Source organism: Cyanistes caeruleus, chromosome Z, assembly GCF_971803275.1.
Source record: "Cyanistes caeruleus chromosome Z, bCyaCae1.hap1.1, whole genome shotgun sequence".
NCBI lineage: Eukaryota > Metazoa > Chordata > Aves > Passeriformes > Paridae > Cyanistes > Cyanistes caeruleus.
In genome coordinates this window covers 17,323,703-17,342,966 of record NC_141732.1, presented here as the reverse complement: position 1 = coordinate 17,342,966, position 19,264 = coordinate 17,323,703, and the positions used below count along the sequence as shown (strand labels likewise).

Genomic DNA, 19,264 nt, shown 5'->3' with positions numbered 1-19,264 from the left:
AGGGCTATAACTAAAGATCAAAGCTAAATGAACTTTTTAGTAATATCCATTATTTTAATCAAAATATAAACAAAACTAAGTTGTAAGATAATAAGCACAATATGGCTTCTTACATTGATCACGAGTCAAAGAAGATTTCATACACAGTCTGAATCAAGGGCACAATATTCCTCCAGGCATTTATCAACACAGTGGAGGCAACACCTCACAATTAATACTGTGCCAATTTTTTATATATAGATTGAGTATAGCAAGTGGTACATACGAGTAAATATTAGGGTACAATACCTGTCCAAAGTTAATAACACGGTTTCATTCATTTCAGGTATATCATCAGCTTTAACAGTAATGTTGATTGTAGTATCACTTTGTCCAGATAAGAAAAAAACAGAGCCATTAAAAGGACTTATATCATCCGGTGTTACTGCCTTGTGATTGGGACCAAAGGGTCTCAAACTCCAAAACACTGTTGCTTGACCATCAGTCCCATCTCGATGCAATGGAATGGAAACCTGCAAAGCACGTGAGTCCACTGTGACTTGCAAAACTAGATGTAAAAACAATTAACTCTTTGCAAATTACTGTTTGAATATGAGCCTTAAAATATTCATCTTGGGTTTTTTATTTATGCCTATGTATAAGATCTGAAATCAAACCAAAATCATAATCAAATGTTATATCAATGAATCTAATATTTTTAATCACCTATCCATTATATACTTGGACATATATGTTATATATACCTAGTGGAGGTGGCAGATTATTAATATGACAAATCACTTAGTGTTCATAAACACAAAAACACTTCTAGGACAGATTTAACCAGTGCCCACCTCATCAAGACAATCTAGGTTTTATATGTAAGCACCATAATTTACTCTGGCTGTTATAGTACAGTTCCAGCTTGTACTCTGCTTAAGGAAATCAGCAGTTTTATTCTGAGGATGAAAAGCAAATTCTCTGATTCAGGACTTGAGGGAAGACCTCCGTTAAGACAAGTAGGGGGAAGAAGGGAAAATGTAAGAGAAGATACTTTATAAAGGGATTACATCTGGCTGGGATAACAGCATTGAGATGGTTGACAATGCTTTTGAAAATGCTTTATGAGAAACAAAAACCCTATATTTATTAGAAAACATACCCAGCAAGCCAAACTACATATTCACATGTAAGTCAACATTAAAATATACAGATATTTTTATGAAATTTGGGATCAAAATCAGTCCTACTCTAGAAGAGTGTCTTTGCAGATGGTGAAAGAAATTAAACTCTCTGCAGCATCTTTTGCTCCATGTGACCATCAAGACCTAACCAGTTCTAGATTCTTACAGAGAATACTTTTCAGATGACAAACATATTAATCTTGCTAGCAATTTTTTGCCTTTCTGTTTTTTTAAAGCAGGAGAATACTTGGAGAAAAAAATTGAGCTTGGAGGATGGATTTTCCTCCCATTAATTTTCAAATGTTACAGTGGACGTAGCAAGCTTTGCTTTCTCCAAATAAGTTTTCCATAGTAAGGGACAATATAAAAATGTTTACTTACCACTGTAGCAGGTGAGTCTTCTGGCTCAGAAAGAATAATTGGAAGATTGCTAGTAAAGCCTATTTCTCCATTTGCAATATCTGGAGTAATCCTCAAAGAAATATTCCGAATTTCACCTAATCTAGGACTCACAGGTGGGACAAGAGGGATTCTGTTCAGCAGCTCAACTTTTTCCAGCTGTAAGAAAAAGTAAGAAAAACTTCAAAAATAAGAAGCCTGAGTACCAAGCAAGAACTATTCTTACATCTGGGAATAAGTGTCATATGCAAGGAGCAAAACACCTACAGAATAAATTTCTCCTACCATCAACGTTGCTATTACAAAGATATGTAAGTAGCTGTGTAAGAAATGAAGTGAACGGTACTGAGCTTCCACAGCTGAATGTTATACCTCATAGACAAATCAGGTACACAACTAAATGTATGCAGAGGGAGAATTAACTGGGTAATTCATTACTAGATCTATTAATTGATCTGCCAAGCACCCAAATGTTGTTCTAACTTCAGGTTTGTGTCATGCATTGATAAAAATCTGCTGAAGTTGCTGGAAACAATAATTTAGACCGTCTCATGAAGCCAAAGAGTGATTCAGTCTTCTTTCCTCTCTCAAAAAGATGTAAAGACTTGTCTATTTACAATAACTAATATGTTAGAGTTACATTCAGAATTGAAAATCAGTACTAGATTTCAAAACTGTAATCTCCTCTTATATTACTATACTTTTGATGGTTTATGTATACTAAGAAGAAATAGAAAAAATGTTTATTCTATCTTTGAATAGAAAATAGCACTCACTTAGCACATCAGCACCATTGACATAACAAGGAAAGCAGGACTTTCCTTGTTTTACTTGTTTTACTATCCCTTCCAAATATCATTTATAACACTATGGAATTCTGTCTACATGGATGATAATAACAGATGTTTCCATGACTGATTTGTATATACTTTTCTAAACATTTCACTGGTACATGAACCACTGATGACAACCACCTTTTAACTCCTACTAGGATGTTTTTGCTTGGAGTCATTAGATGCCATATAGGTTTTAGTGGAGAAGGGCAAAATAACCTTACTTAAATCCATATAGTTATTATGAATCATCCTTTCAATTGATGAGTTTTAAATCCAATTGATCCTTAAAACCAATCTACCTAAAATACTTGGACTGTATCATACTTTGTTTTACTGCTATTCAAGTAACACTCAAAAATATTCATTCACATTTTATTTGATGATAGATGGAATTTGCTTTATAAATACTGTAATTAGAAATTGATTCTCAACCATACAAGCTAGTTATTGGGATTCTGAGGAACAGAAAGTGGTTCCATTTGTTTCCTTGTTTTCAAAGATTAGGAGCTAATTCTCCCATTAACACCATGCAGGTGGATCACTGTTGTGGTTGTTAGCTCACTAAAAGTTCTGAAATACTACAGAGCTGGCAGAATTCCCTTTGTTACTATCTGGATAGCAACTTTGAGATTAAAGTAATAATTAATGACATATTGTTGGGGTTTTTTTTTAATTCAGTTTTTCCTTGTAAAACAAATAATTTCAAGAGGAGAACAAGAATGCACTGTGAACTGAATAATGATGAGCAGTTTATTAAGTTAGTTAATCTGTCAGTCCATACCAAAAATAGTCTGTACATCAAACAGGTTATTTAATTGAAGATGTCACTGAAGAATGCTAAGCTCACATTTCCAGTTGCTCTATCTGTTCCCTTGTGTTTAAACTTCATTTCTTCCTCCATCTCTCCTTCCCCAATTCCTGAGTTGATCCTTTACTGGGCCTAGTAAAAATTCTGTAATCTCCTTCTAAACATGTTTGCTGAGACTATAATTTATTTACAATTTAGATTATCATTTAATTACAAGTTATTACAATCCTTCATTCTTTAAAATGAAGGCTTGTTATAGTGATAAATAGGGGTATTTTTCTTCCTTTTCTAAAGGAATTATTTGTGTTAGAAGTTGCCTCTGATTTTGAGTACTCAAAGTACTTTTACAGTTCATGGAGAAAATACAGAACATACACAGTGTCTCCCTGGAATCTTCAGATTGAAAAGCCAGGCCAAGTGCCTGCATATTGAAATACTTGTCACACATCTTGTCCATAGTCCACACTGCGATGTTATTTGTAATCTATCACCTGATAGGAGCTTGGAATTAGATATTTCAGTTTTTCTGTTATCTTTCAGATCACATGAAAATGGTAAAACACACTGACATATTCTAGTATTTCAGAATCATATTCCCTACAATATTCCCTATGTATTCCCTACAACAGCTGTGAACACAGAAAAGAGTGCAACGAGAAAACTATTCTGGCAATACCTTTTTTTACTCTCTCTTTTATTTTTTTTTTTTTCACTAGGGAGTGAAGGGAGTAGGGAGAAGGAGGTGGAGGGAAGAAATCTTTTCAAGTAATTAAAACATCTTTAGTAGACTATAAATTAAAGAAAAAAAACCAAATTTTACATTTATGATTTCACATCAACATCTCCATCTGGAAATTTTGAAGACACCTGACTTAAAATGAAAGGACTAAAAAGAATAAGAAATTACTTTGAGATTTCTGCTTTGGTTGTGCCAAGGCACCCCTTTATCTGTATATCAGGACTGTTCTCTGGGCTCGTGATCCCAGAAAGTCACAACAGTTAATCAGAGGAAGTAGAGATTATGCAGTGGCCTTAACTGCAGGTGAGAAAATAAGTATAAAAATTACTGATTGCAATGCCCAGAATCTCCCACAGTAGCATATCTGAACAATAACTTGCTAACATGTATGCAAATCTGGTTTCTCCAGTGGGAAATGAAGAAAAAAAATTGGAAAATAAAAAAATCTTCCTTAAAACATTTTTGTGGAAAGCCCATTTTCTTTCAAAAACAGTTTTAGTGAATTTTTCCAGCCAGTCTTATGAACAACGGCATAATCTCCCTTCTTACATATTCAGATAGAGAAAAAAAAACAAAAAACAGAGAATGAAAAATAACAAAAGGTCACATACAGGGGAAACTAGAAGAACTTTTCAATTCCCAGGTCAAAGTTGCACATAAATTAAACATATGTTTGACTATTTATATTTCCTTGCTTTTGATTTCTAAAATCTGTCATACTTCTGTAATTTAGGAGCCTAAGTTTAATTAAATCAAAAGCCAAGGGGTAGACACAATAACATACCTGAAAAGGTAACTAACCTCTGCAACACTGATACAATTTTGTTAAATTTCATGATTAATAACTGAACCCTATTACAACACTGTATTTTTTTAAATGGTGTAATAAGTAAATAACTACAAATTAGCTCCTTATGGGATATTTTTGGAAGATGTATATAAATAGAAGAGTTTTCTTGGCAACAGAAATAATAATGTTATTTTTTTATTTTTTTAATCAGGTAAAATTATTTTAATTAAATTAATTAAATTAATTTTAATTAAATTAAAAGGGAATGAGCCACTACTGTTTTATATCCTTTATATTACATGGGCTAAAAAAACCCCCAGAACACAGCTGAGATACCTGTATGACAAAGTGAGCTCCATTTTGAAGAAATGCATCATTTCGTATTGGTATATTTACAGTAGCTTGTGCTTTTCCTTCTGGAAAGGTGAGAGTACTTCTTCTAGACATATTTAGAATGCCACCTTTTGCTCTCTCAGGATCCAGAGCTCCAGCTGGAATATACAGTGCAGTAAAAACCAACTGCACATCTCCAACTGTTCCTCTTTCTCTCGCAAAACTCAAGGATAAAAAGCGTCCCACTGGATTACTTTCAATCTTCTGATTCTCCAAAGGATGAAATTTTATTAGGCCATAAACATCATCACTGTCCTGAATGTAAAACAGAAGCTGCAAAGCAGAAAACAATATGCTGCATTATACTATAGCTTCATGCCTTCACAAAAGCGTCTCCTGACTGTCACCATGTATTTTTCTCCTTAGTGAACTGCCATCAAGAAAGAAATCAGATTGAGAGTCCCAAAGTATTCTTTATACGCAAGAAACACTGCACTGAAAGTGCGGTAGTTTCCCATATGCATCACCACAAATGCCAGAATGAATTCTGAACAACTGATTTTTTTGGTTCAGCAGCCAAAATAAATAATTTTAAAATGTTTCAGATTGTAAAGAACTTTTTATTCACCAAGCTCATTCCAACTATTTTTGAGACAGACAAAGCAGGGACTCAAGTCACAGTACTGTCAGCAATTCCAGCCACTCTTTATCTAATAGCTCCAAGATTACAGTCTCAATCATGAAACCTTCTCCTTGAAGTTGTTGCTCTGTAAAACATTGCAGTAAATCATTTAAACAGCAAATGAGCAAGTGAAAATAATTTTCCTGCCTTCTGTTAGAAAGCAGTCACTTGATACAACATTTATTCAATGCTATCATTGCAGACTGGGAATAATCTGAACTGAATGCTACCACAGTAAAAATGTCTGACATTGTAGACTATACTCAGTGAAATACTTTAGATATGGCTCTATACATTAAGACTATATTAAGGATCAGTTTTCTTGCCTTTTATCTAAAACCAAACCCTTTCACCTGTTCAGCTAATCCATCAATGAACGAATCAATCAATCAATTTTATTAAAACTGGTAAAGTCTTTATTACTCATTAGTATCCCCTCCAAAAGAATTCTAAAAGTGAGCTTACCTCAGATGGCTCACTGACTTCTGCACCACCCTGAATTGTATGAGCTAGGAGTTTCAGAAGATAAGGCTCTGCCTCTTCTGGTATATCATCATCAATAATGTCCAGATGAAGGGTCACCAGCATCTGACCTTGATCAAAAGTTACCTCCCCCGCCTCTGGAAGTAGGTCTGCAGTCACAGGTGAAGGATCACTGCTATTTCGGATTATAACCCAGGAAACAGAAACATTTCCATGTGTTCCACCATTTCTTACAATTGTGATCCCTTCAAACCTAAGGTTTTGAACAAAAACAAAAACCCACAAACCATAATTACTATTGGCAAGCATGATTACCAATTCCCTAAAATATTTACACTGACCTAAGTGGTATAAATGTTAGCTGCTTGCAACTGACATTTGACTCAAGGCTTACAGTTTGTGAAATCATAACACATATGGAAGGCTTGAGCATTTACTCATGAGCTCTCTGTAAAATCTCTGAAGATACTTGTTAGATCTCATTTTGAATACAGCAAGAAAAACACTGTTTAGTGGAATCTTGGCATGTTTTACATTTGTCTTGAGGAATACAAAAACATTTCAGAAAATGTTTTTGCCTATTCTACATCATGAGCAGGTATGAGGCATGACCATTGAAATAATGAACTGTTTGTACTAAAAATATATTCAGTTACTGATAATTATAACACTGGAAATGTCATGTTGCCTGCATCTGCCAAGTGCATGACTACAACAAAAAGTCTGAAAATCATTACTTGAAAACACATTGAAAGTAGGACTTAGTTCTTTACTGTGTATAAAAAGGAAAAATGAATCCTCAATTCATTTGAATGGGCCCTATATACCATAAAATATTACTTCAAAATTTCTCACAGTATGATAGTTTGAGGCATTATTTATTTCTTTGGGGATGGTAATTAGCAATAGACATTTTTATTGAGATTATCAATACTGTGTATCAGTCTGCCTATAAAATTTGTACAGAGCTTTGATTTTAATCTCCCTGTAAAATTACAAATATTGAAATTGTTTTTGAGTTTAAGGTAACTATTTCATGGGAGACACTGAATTTTTTTTTCTTTAATCAGAGACTGGTTTCACAGAGAGTAAATACAAATATACACCAAGAGTGGAATACAGAAATCTATTTCCCACTGAAACTGTGTGTAGCAGTACTACATCTTCACTGATCCTAACGAGTTTTCACTATTCTGATAATGTAATTAAATAGTTATGGTTTATTTACCTACATACATAGTTTATAGATATTAAAATACTTTCTGTATAATTAGACATTCCCACTTCCTTGAAATCTTTGTGGATATAGCCAATAATAACAACACACTAAGTGATTACTACATTATATTTTAGGAGTGATTTTATAATTACTTTAGTGATATCATAACAGTGCTTAACAATTATAAACAAATCTCTTAAATTGACTAGATACTAGATTTTAAGATCTGCAGTACCTTGAAATTTGGTCTTCATCAATGATAACAGTGTGAGCTAACAGAACACTGTTGATTGACAGCACTCCATAGGGTTTATCATTCGGCTGGATAGTGACATGAACAACAGACGGATAAATCAAAACAGCATCTCCCTGCAAAGTGTCTTTAAGAAGCATAATCTGAAAGGTCTCAGCAATTTCTGGTATGGCATCATCAAGGATCCTAAATTTCAAATATGTTTCATGAACTAGAGGTGGGAAAACAAGAGTTGTATTTGGCTGTAGATCTAGGAAGTCTACATTAAGCTGTGCATGTGCAGTTGAATCCCCAGTTATGATGGCGTAACTGACAGAGACTTCGTCTTCATCAGGTCCAATTAATTTTCCACTGACGTCCTTACCACGAACCACTTGGATTGTTACCACTTCATCTTCCTCAGGCACCACATAAGCACTCTGAACAAAACGCACAGGACTGTCATTTTTCCTAATATTAATCCACACAGAATTTCTTGAGTTGTTGATTTCAGCCCCTCCCTCCACGCTCTTCAGACGAACAACAAAGATTTCATCATTTTCAGGTACCTGGAAAAATAGTATTAACAACTATATGTAAGTCACATTTCAAATATATGCAGAACACTTATACTGAGAAAAATGGTTTATGCATTTTGCAGAAGGCTGAAATTATACCAACTTGAAAACTCATTTCATATTAAAACAGAACAGTCCTGCTTTTAACTTCTGATAAAAATCTCCTTTCAAAATGTGATGTCTCTATTTCCCAAAACACTTTTCTGAAAGAGGGTTGAAAGTTAAACAAAACAGAAAAATTAACAGAAATATGCAAAAAAATTGCTTTAAAGTTTCCCACTTATAACACAGACATTTTTTTTCCCTATGTATTTTTTTTTAGTGAATTTCCTTATCAAGTTGTTCAGTATCATGTTCACACTGAAAAGTTAAATATAGAAAGGTCAGTCTAATAGATGAACCTTGACAATACAAGAACCTCACCATTCCATGCGAAAAAAATATAATGCTTTCTTGATAATTTATACTTTTACTGTACAGCACCTAACAGTCTAATCAGAGCAGTCAGGGTATGTTCAGAAACTAAAAAAATTAATTGATGAGAAATACAGAGGCAACATTAAAAAGATAAAATGACAACCCACAGAGACAAAACTGAACAGCACTTTATGAAGCAGAAGGAATTGTAGCCCTTTCTAAAACAAGTATTTTTATAACATAATATGCTAAGACCCTCTAGAACAGCAGTCAACCTATACATCCAAACAAAAATGTCAGCTTGTTTTTACCTGATCATCAAGTACTGTTAAATTATAAACCAACACTGATCTCCCAGGGGTAAATGTAATATTTCCTCTGGCTGGACTTAAGTCTTCTTCAGCTGAGTTTGGTCCATCTTCTATCTGCAAATAATTGATTTTTATGATAAGAAATACATGGAACATACATAAAAATTTAATACAATAGTTAATATACAGTGTGTGAAATGCATAAGAAATTGCTATTTATTCAGTCACCTCCTGATCATATGCACACATATTCAGTTGTGAAAATCTACTCTTTTTTGTCAGATGGAATAAATCAGAGAAGGCACTCTGAAGAAGTCATGTACTGCCAGAGAAAGAGGAAGAAAAGTATTTCCACACAGGCCTTTGAGAACTCTTTGGTATTTACTAATGCATAACTGACTTGTTTAAGTAACAGAAAGGGATAGTCCTTCTCTTTTAATTTAACTAACATTTCCTAATCAATTCCATGAACATACTAAGACAGATAGAGGTAGTATGTTACTTTGTTTTAGAAAATCTTGCAATGTTTTTTCAAAATAATTTTATATATTTGTATATAAACTACATTTTGAGATTATCCTGATAAATTGTGCACATAGTAAAATGTGTTATTATAAAATTATATATATATATATATGTATATTATAAAATTATAAAATAAAAATGGATTTTAAAACAAACATATCTGCAATACATAACATAACCACTGAACATTATCTACACATGCTTTATGTATGTATGTATAGTATGCAATAACATCCAGTACAAATGTTTTGAGATTTTGACACACCTAGATTAAATCTTTGATGACAACTGATAAAGAAATTTTGATGTGAAAAAGAATTACCTGTAATTTTAAAGAATGTAATAGAATCAGAGCTAAACAAGGAAAAAAATCCACCCCCCCCTCACAATAAAGGCAATGAGTATATCCCATTCACATGAAGTATGTGAGTAATGGCCTAAATATTCAAGTAATGATTTTGAAAGGTTTAAATGCCTGTGAATTCAAACTGCTGTCTTATAGATACAGAATTTCACTGAACATTGAGTTCTACATGTTTGAAGGTGGCACAAGCACCATCAAAAGAACCAAGGTATTTATAAATTTTGAAAAAATATATAAGAAATTTCTTGCACACTCAATAGACATTGTTTGCTAATATTACGAAGAAATGATGCTTCAAATATCTTTCTAAATGACACAAATACTCATATTTAATATATCTTCACTTTTTCTAAATTAAGCAGTTAGATAATTGAAAGGTAGTTTCTTTCCATTTTATGAAACAAAATTATCAAATGTAGACTTAGGTATTTAGTCCTTTCACTGCAATAAACACTTTGATAAGTTATTATTATGTTTCACAGCTTCATCTGATAGAAAAGGTATGAAGCCTTTCTGATATACTCACCTCAAAAGTTACAACGACCGTCCCGTAGGTTCCTCTCTCCCTAATTAGAGTGAGAGGCACAAATTCATTTCTGCCCCTAGGTTCATTCACTGTGATTAAGGCAGACTAATGAGGAAGAAAAGGGACAGGCTATCAGGCACAGATCAAGTATCACGGCAGAAGGAAAAAATTGTTACCATAGAAATACCAAACTCCCACAGACAAGTTAATCCAATCTGCAAACCAGTCTGCTGATGGCATACATTTCCTAGCAACCAATTAGTTCAGCTAATAAAAAGCTTGAAAGGTTTGAGATTAAAAAATTATCATAATATATGCAGAGTGGGCTTTCTGGTTTTCTGTTGGGTTTTTTTGCAAATGAGCACAGTTACAATACACTAAGCACTGGCATATGAGCACTGGTCATATTTAGTGGAGTTCCTAATCCTATTAAAAATAGTTTTTTTCCATTAAAAACTCATTTGTTAGGTAACCAGACAATGGAGTCTGTGTATCAAACTGTTACAGCTGACAGATTTCAAAGACTCACAGCACTTCAGGAAGCAGCATGGTTTAGTATTGTGGTGCCAAAAATTTTTCATATAGGATTTTTTTCAGGGAAGTCTTCTAAAAAGTAAATTTCCAAAATTCCAGCAATAAAGTATAGCTTCTCTTTCTGCTAACACAAACTTTGTATTATTGCAAATATTCTCCACACAACTAGAGTCACACCACTCTTATCCCCAGAAGGTATTATATTATGCATATATCATGACACTACTCTTACAGCTTTAGAGTTAAATATAAAATTGCTCACTTGAGATGGGAAAAAGGTATATATTCTTAAAATTTCTAAGCCACCTCTTTAAATTTCCTATGGTATTACTCCTCATTTTTTCCATAGTATATTGAGGGGCAGTGGGACTAAACAATTTCTAAAAGCTTTATAATTAGATGAGCAACATAAAAATTCATCCAAGTTTGAGGACCTCAGGCAATATCTCAACACCTAAAAGCATACAGAAGTATTAAACTTGTACATATGTATATATATACATACATATGTATGAATTATCTCCAGAGATGTTTTCAGAGATGTAATACACAATCTTCTTCCAAGGGATTTGGGTGAATAACTAATCAGCATCTTTAACAATTTCACCTTATGTTTTCTAAAATGTTCTAAAATATACCCTTATATTTTATCTAAAATATAAAATGTCTTACCATGTTAAAAGAAATTATTCCAAAGGCATTGTCATTTGATAAAATTGTTACTGTGACAGATTTGGGTGAGCCAAGCTTTATCCTTGCAGATGGTTTCTAAAATTAAAACCAAAATACGATATTAAGTACAGTGACGGGAAAAAAAAGGCATTTTGATGTTAATGTCTTTAAGAGTTAATATCAGCTTACAAAAAATATATGTCTTTTTATTCTATATAACAATGAAAATTGTTTAAAGCAATAGAATCCACAAATTCCTATTTACCATGGAATCTAAAGAGTCGCCAATAAAGTGCTTGAAACAAACTTTGCAAATGATTAACAATAGTTTAACAATTATTAACAGCATATCAGTAGGAAACCATACATGAAGCATTTAACACTGCCAGGAATTCCAAAGGTTTTTTTTTTTTTTTTTCCCCTAACATTTGTATAAAACTGAAACTTTGAAGCTCTTATAAGGCCTATATCTAGCTAAAGGATATACTGGGACGGCAGCTATAAGAAGCAGGTCTTTATTACATTGTAAAATTAAGCTACATTTACAAATCAAAACAAAAAGAAAGGGAAAATAGGCACTTTTATATTCACTGCAAACATCCCCATAGACATGTAATAATGACAATGAAATAGAAAATTTATTTTTATTGAACTGACATCTTACTTAGTCATGAACTGTTAGCTAAAAATATATTAATGTGAACCTCTTTTTTGTAGCGTAACTCCTGTGAGACAGAACAATAGAGAATTAATTTTTTGGTAAATATTTATAAAATTGTTTGGGTTTAGATAAGTCACCTTTAACCTCTGCTTCTGGAGGACTGGAAGTCATCCTCTTTTTCTGCTCCCTCCACCCTCTCCTCCATGCACATTCTAGCAGGAAAACAGGAAAGGCTGAGTCTTCCAAATCTAACTCTTCCAGGCTCCAGTACACCACATGTCCACAGCTGAATGCAATGCCTGCTCAAGTGTCAGGCACAACAACATGACACAGAGACACCCACCGAAATGCTAACATTCTGAAGGACAATAAGCATCATCCTGCTTGGAGTCCAGATTTTAGTTCTTACCTATTTCTCATAAGCAGTAAGACTACACGGAAATCTATGAAACACCGTTCACCCATACTAGATTACCCACTGTTTTCTGTGGAATAGATACACTGAAAAATTGAGACTTACCAGTAGTGTCAAGTGAAATGTGAATGTCTCATCAGCCTCTGGAAGATCATCATCACAGACAGATATATACACTGTTCGGTTTGTTTCTGTATCGGGTATAAATGCAGCTGCGTATGTGTCAAAAAAGTCTCCTGTGTCTTCTCCATCAATCTGCAATAAAAACAAAACCAAATGCCATCTCCTTCCTCCTTCAATACGTTCTATATTATCACCCTAGACTCACTCAAACAGGCTTCATACCCACTTTGTTTCACATAATTTTTTCCACAATTTCCCCTACTGTCATAGTTAATTTCTAGACAGAAGGTACATAGATAACAAAGCTTTTTATTCATGCTGAGTAAATGGGTAAAAAAAAACCAATAAAATAAACAGAACACTTTCTTCATAACCAGTTATGACTTCTTTCCCTGCAATTTGGTATCTTTTGCATAATGTACCATATGAAAAGGGTTTTTTTAATTGAAAAAGTTATGCCTGTACAGGAAGCACAGATCTGTACACCTCATAATACTCCACATGAGTTAAATTCACCTTGGGGTGAAACTACCCTCTGCAGAACTTCCATTCTAAGCATTGGAAGGAGCCTAGGTATTCAACCTAGATTAACAATTTGGTCACCAAAGTTCACAAGATAAAGTCTTCTACAAAGAACTTCCTTTCCTTCATCTCAGGCAACAGAAGAAAATTCCCCTGGTTCAACTGTAAGTGAGGTGATTAGAGGAGAGTTTACAAAGGCAGTAATGTAAAAACAGCAAACGGTCTAAACTAAGTTTACAGTTCCACTGAGACTAAATGGAGAGAAGTCACTGAACCAGCATAGCTGCCACACCTGAATCATCCTTCTTAGAAGCTAAAGGCTTGAAAGAAGCATAGTGAAAAAGACTATTCCTCCTTTCAGAACAGTGAAATTCAAAGTTCACAGAAGAGGAAACAAAGGGGGTTTATGTGGGTCTCACTTTTCTCTCTTATCAGTCACACTCACAACTTTCCATGTATCTGAGTCCCAAGAAGCTTTTTAAAAAGTTATCAACAGTTGCTGAGAACATGGCTGCCATGTTTTCTTACCGACACAATTGCTGTGATGTTAGCAGGCTTCCCTGTCCTTTCAATTACGAGACGTATAACAGTTGTACTTGTTTCATTGACTACAAATTCTGTTTGTCCACTGAACTTCACTTCCGTTTCTCCAGATGCGAAATGAATGAGTAACGCTAAAAGCAAATAAACTAATAAAGAAGCAGAGGGCATCCCTATAGAAAAAGAAATATTAAAAATAAATTGTGAATCTAAAATACACAAAGCATTTGTGATTGACCTTACCAATCCAATTGACCCCTATCAACTCTTCATATACCATGATCATCTTGTGAGTTTCAAAATGAGATTAAAACATGCAGAGGTCTCCACTACAACAAAGTCATATAATGTAATTATCATGTGTAACTAATTCTATTTTCTTAATTTTCATTTAGTAATTTTCTAGACAGTATTTATCAACTTCCTCAAGTGGAGGAGTAAGAAGCTTCTTTTAAGAAAAAAACCTATTACATTACCACAACTGTTTTCATTTTCAATCAAAAGTTATTAGCTTCAAATTTGACAGTTCAATTTCCACTTTCTTTGCTCTCTAGATTGTCCTTAAAAACACACAAAAAATTACAGGAAGGGTGAAGGGTTGGATACTTGCAGTCATCTCACAGATCATTTTCTGACATTTATTCAGCATGAAATATCCTTACATATTTGCATATGTACTTGAGTTATACCCCATGAGCCTTTCATGTGTTCCTGTCCCAGAGAACAACTGTGATACTTTGCCATTGCAATGTTTGTACAACTGCAATCGAATGTACATTGCAATCAAAGCCAGACTTCGATTTTTATTTGTTTCTGCACAACCTCTAGTATTTTCTGTTAGGATATGCAAACTTAAAACCAAGGTTTTCTCTTACATTCTCTATTTCTCTTACATCAGAGTCCAGTTTTGTGATGTAAAATACCATTTTAAGTCCCAATGAAGTCATCAGGTGTTGACACTGTGAAAGATAAACTTTTAAAAGAGTCTGGCACAACAAATTTCAAATGTCTGAATTGTTCTGCAGGGGTTTACATTGTACAGTGCTTACCAGAACTGAGAACTGAGTGGATACTGGATAGGGAAGACTGCTGTAATAAGAATCTTAGAAGTTTAGGAAAAAGCAAGAGAACAAAGCTGTGCTCTAAAAATGCATTACAACATTGAACTTTAATTCAATTGGTTCCCTTACCAAGCTTCTTTTAATTTGTAATCACTATTTTACCCTATCACTATTTAAAATTTCTGTACAAAAGGTATAGCCAATATTTGTGTAATTAAATGTATAAATAAAATGACACTTTTCTTAAAATTATCCTTCCAAGTGTTATAATTACCAGAAAAATCTGGTCAATTGCAGTTGTATAAACTGTGCAGAACATATTACATTAATATTTGCATATTGATATTAATGTTAATTGATATTTGCATACTAATAACATTTAAGATCAGTCATGTTTGCAAAGCAGTTTTCTCTTATTATTTAAGAATGGCAGTTACGAATGTTTAGTCATAAATCATCACTAAAACAGCAAATGTCATGAGTACATTTTTGTAAAATGTGTGTCAAATTTGAATCAGAACTGAGGTCCAGCACATACTCTGAATGTTTTCTGTTTGCAGTCAAGATAGATTTAATCCTGGACTGAACAGAGAAGATAGCCTTCAGACCACTAAAACAAGCACAGCTTCAGACAGACTTCTAGTCTTCCTTTCATCTTTCAACAAATTCTGTCTGGGCAAGGAAAATTTTTATGGTGTGAGAACTTGAAATAAACTGCTTTCAGGTAAGCTAAAGAGCAAAAAGATTCACAGACATGGCTTATTAAATATGTATAAAATGGAAGTACAGACAAGAAAACTATCAATATTTTTCAGAGTACCTACGAGCAAAGACTGGTGGGTTGACAAAGTTAGTTGATTTTAATTACCTGTAACAATAAATTTATCTAGATCTGTTGAGCATCATGGAAGGAACAGCCAAAAAAAAAAAAGTAAGGGCAAAATGTCAGGACTAACTATTTTCTCCATGAAAACAGCTGTTCTTTTCACTATCCCTTTGTGAAGTGTCTGATTATTTCTGAAAAAAATGTCACACAGTAATGATTTTGCTGCACAGTTTCACACTACTCTAAACTTTCATTATGGGGAACACAGTCCTTCAAGATATCCATAGCTCTGACTAGGAATTCAGTGTGTAACAGACCAACAGAAACAATGCTTGATTTTTACATATCTATACATTCAGTAATTCTAGTGCAGCAAAAACTTACAGTGTGAAGAAAACATAAAATATATATACATAAGCCCCCTGGGATTTAAAATTATCAGCACTTCTGAGGTATTTTTTTCTAGTTTTATGTGGAACTGTTCGGAAAAAAATAAAATTAAAAATCTTTAAGCTGGAAAGAGAAGAATTGTCTAACTTTTGTAAGCTCTCAGACAATTACAATGTCTGCAGATGCAGGCATCATCCATACTAAACTGAGGAATCTGTTGACCTTTTAGCTTCAGCTGTTACCTTGTCATAGACTTTACCAATGCCTTCCCACGGTACATGCTTCTAGTAAATAATACTGAAAACATGATCCTTGAGGGCAAGATTACAAAGTTTAGAATTACTTGAATTCTATTACTTCTACTAGAGAGCATTCTAAAACTATAGGATTACTTCTGAGGAACAAGAGAAGTTTCACAATCACACCATCAATTATTCAGCTGGTGTGTTTCCTTCCTTGTTACGTTATTTGTACTAAGATTTACTTTGCACAGCCTGCCAGAAGTAGTTTTTACTCTGTTTATATAAATTAAACTTTTAAAATTTTGATTTTTTTTTTAAAAGAAATTTTTATGATGAGGTATAGTAAAAATACCATACATCAAGACTAAGAGAATGCAGAACAAATTTATTCAAATAGCTGAAAACATATTATAGGTCCCAGTATTTTAATTTATTAAAAACAAACTTACTTTGTACACTAAATTCCTATGTAAATTTATATGGGAACACAATTTGTTATTTATTAACTATACTGCATAAAGTTCAGCAGAAGCCTTTGCAAGATCAGGGATTACAAGAAGACCCTTCCTTACTTCCCTCACCTCATAAAACCACTGGTGACTCTAATTTGTAACTTGTTTTTTAAATTAATCTGAAACTCCAGTCCTTGTTCACTGCTATGTTTCGGTGAACCATGCATATGTTGACCAATTACTCCCCTCTGTTTCTGCTAAATATTAGTGAGTTCATTTCTCTCCAGGAAATTGAGATATTCCAGTTAAATTAGTTTAATGAGCTAAAGTCACTGAAGTGTTTTTATAACAACTACGTGCAATAGAGCTTCACACATCTTTAGATTATATGCAATGGATTAACTTTTTTTTTGCCATGTTCTGACTCAAGCCATTTCAAATAATCATGTGTAGTATCAGTGGTAGTTTGAAACAATGTTAGGTACTGAAGGCTAGATGATGTTTCCAAGTGATTTATAATAAAAATGACTGGCATTAAAACCAAATCATACCTTTCAAATAATAATCCAGACATTTTAATGGTATTAAAGGTATTTAATGGTATTTTAAACATAAAAAAAAAAAAATCTTATTCTTCAACCATATCGTTTTAAAAAGGTAAAGAAATATAAACCAGAATTCTGAGTCATGATCCCTAACTAACATTTTCTTTTAGTATGCATTTTATGAGACTTTTTGAAGCATGTTTGTATTTTCCACTAAAATACGGAATACTAGTGTACAATCAAAAAAATCAAACACTGATTCCACACAGTATTTTCCACAATACTGTCACAATTTATATAAGGAATACCATTTCAGTCTGTTGTCCAGTTGAAGCCAAGACAGGCTTATGAAACTGATGAATCATTAGGATTAGTTCAGTCAGTTTCTGGAACAAATTTCAAATGAAGACTTAAAGGTTTATAAAGAATGAATGGTCTTTTCTGCAGATTTTTACGCCATCTTTTGTGCTAAATAAATTAAACCCTTAAGAATGAAAAGATCTCCTGGCTGTTTTCTTTGAAGTATGAGGGAATCTATAGCCCAATGAAACATGAAGAGATCAAGAAGAGAAATGAAAGGCCTGCTCCAGTTTAAAAATCTGAAATGAAATAAGCATAAAATGCTGGATAGGAAATGGGAAGTGGGAAAAGAAAGAGACTTAATGAACAAAGTAGCAGATGGAACATGGGATTAAGTACTTTCTACCTCAGTGTTGTCACTGCTGCTTACAGGAGAAGCAACAAGCTGAAGAAGCACCATTCCCATCCTGTAGGTTGTAAATCTACAACCTGATTTACCACTTGCCCATCATCACACAACTCACTGTATACTACTAAAGACCACAGACACAGAGGAGCAAGAGTAAGTTCACTTTTCACTTCTTGTCCTTGTCTACTCCCCATGATTACAAATACCCAGCCAAGTTGAACATTAAAAAACTGGCATGCCTAGTATTTTGCATTGAGAATGGCATGTCAGCTATCAGCAGCTGCCAGACAGAAGTCTATTCACAGCAGAGATGTCAGCAGCATCTTTGGCTGAATACAATGGGAGACAGATACATGTGCTCTTTCATATATAAAGTGGTGATTCTCTGTAGTACACAGGAACAGCATAGAGCAAGAAGTTTCACAAGGTCACTGCCATTGCTGCACCTGTTGTAGAAACATATTAAAACTGCATATTTTTAGAATTTTTATTTTAGGCATTCTCAGAACCTCTTGTCAATTAGCACAGTATTGGAGAACAACCTGGGAAAGCAGCAAGGCTTATGAAACTTTGACTAAAATTCTCCTTTCCATATTGTCAAGGTTCCAAAATAAAGGGGAAATATTATATTTTAAGCTTCTTTTTCCCTTGCCTCAAAAGCTTCCACAGTTCACACATATGAAAAAGCAGGACACAACAAAACCCAGCTACAGATAGCAGACATTACCCAAGCCTGCTTTGCTGGTTGTTCTTCTTTCTTTGGTTTGGGCTTTTTGTTTAGATGTGGAATAAGTCACTCTAATACAGATTGGAAAAGAGAGTTTTCCAAAGGTGCTATTTCAAAACAACATCCACCTATATCCCCTTTTTGCTTTCAGCCTGCTTCAAGGTAAATAAAAAATGAGAATTATACTGACTTTGTGTACATCTCTGGACCACACTAATAGTTTCAGAGTCTGTCTCACCAGTTTCCATGACCATTCTTCAGTGTCACATCTTTGCTTTCCATTCTTCCACGTTTTCCTCTTTCTCTTTACTACAAAGGCATGTCAGATACCTGATATTCCCCTTCTTATTACTAACATTAGAAAGTGCTAACTAAAGCACAAATCCAGAATACAAGGTGTTAAAAATCCCTTAATCAATTTTCACTATCCTGAAGTTTTT

At 33.7% G+C, this 19,264-nt stretch overlaps 1 protein-coding gene across 1 annotated transcript in view; it reads right to left on the bottom strand.

Moving 5' to 3' along the window:
- The window catches only part of ADGRV1 (adhesion G protein-coupled receptor V1), a 269,547-nt gene that overhangs the window by 230,389 nt on the left and 19,894 nt on the right, over positions 1-19,264 (bottom strand). Inside the window, exons 6-15 of the mRNA XM_086866622.1 lie at positions 13,861-14,045; positions 12,793-12,942; positions 11,612-11,707; positions 10,406-10,510; positions 8,991-9,104; positions 7,688-8,253; positions 6,216-6,486; positions 5,072-5,401; positions 1,545-1,721; positions 289-512 (exon numbers count right to left, since the gene is read on the bottom strand). Of these exons, the coding sequence (XP_086722748.1) occupies positions 289-512; positions 1,545-1,721; positions 5,072-5,401; positions 6,216-6,486; positions 7,688-8,253; positions 8,991-9,104; positions 10,406-10,510; positions 11,612-11,707; positions 12,793-12,942; positions 13,861-14,045 (2,218 nt within the window). The remainder of the gene's footprint in view (positions 1-288; positions 513-1,544; positions 1,722-5,071; positions 5,402-6,215; positions 6,487-7,687; positions 8,254-8,990; positions 9,105-10,405; positions 10,511-11,611; positions 11,708-12,792; positions 12,943-13,860; positions 14,046-19,264) is intronic.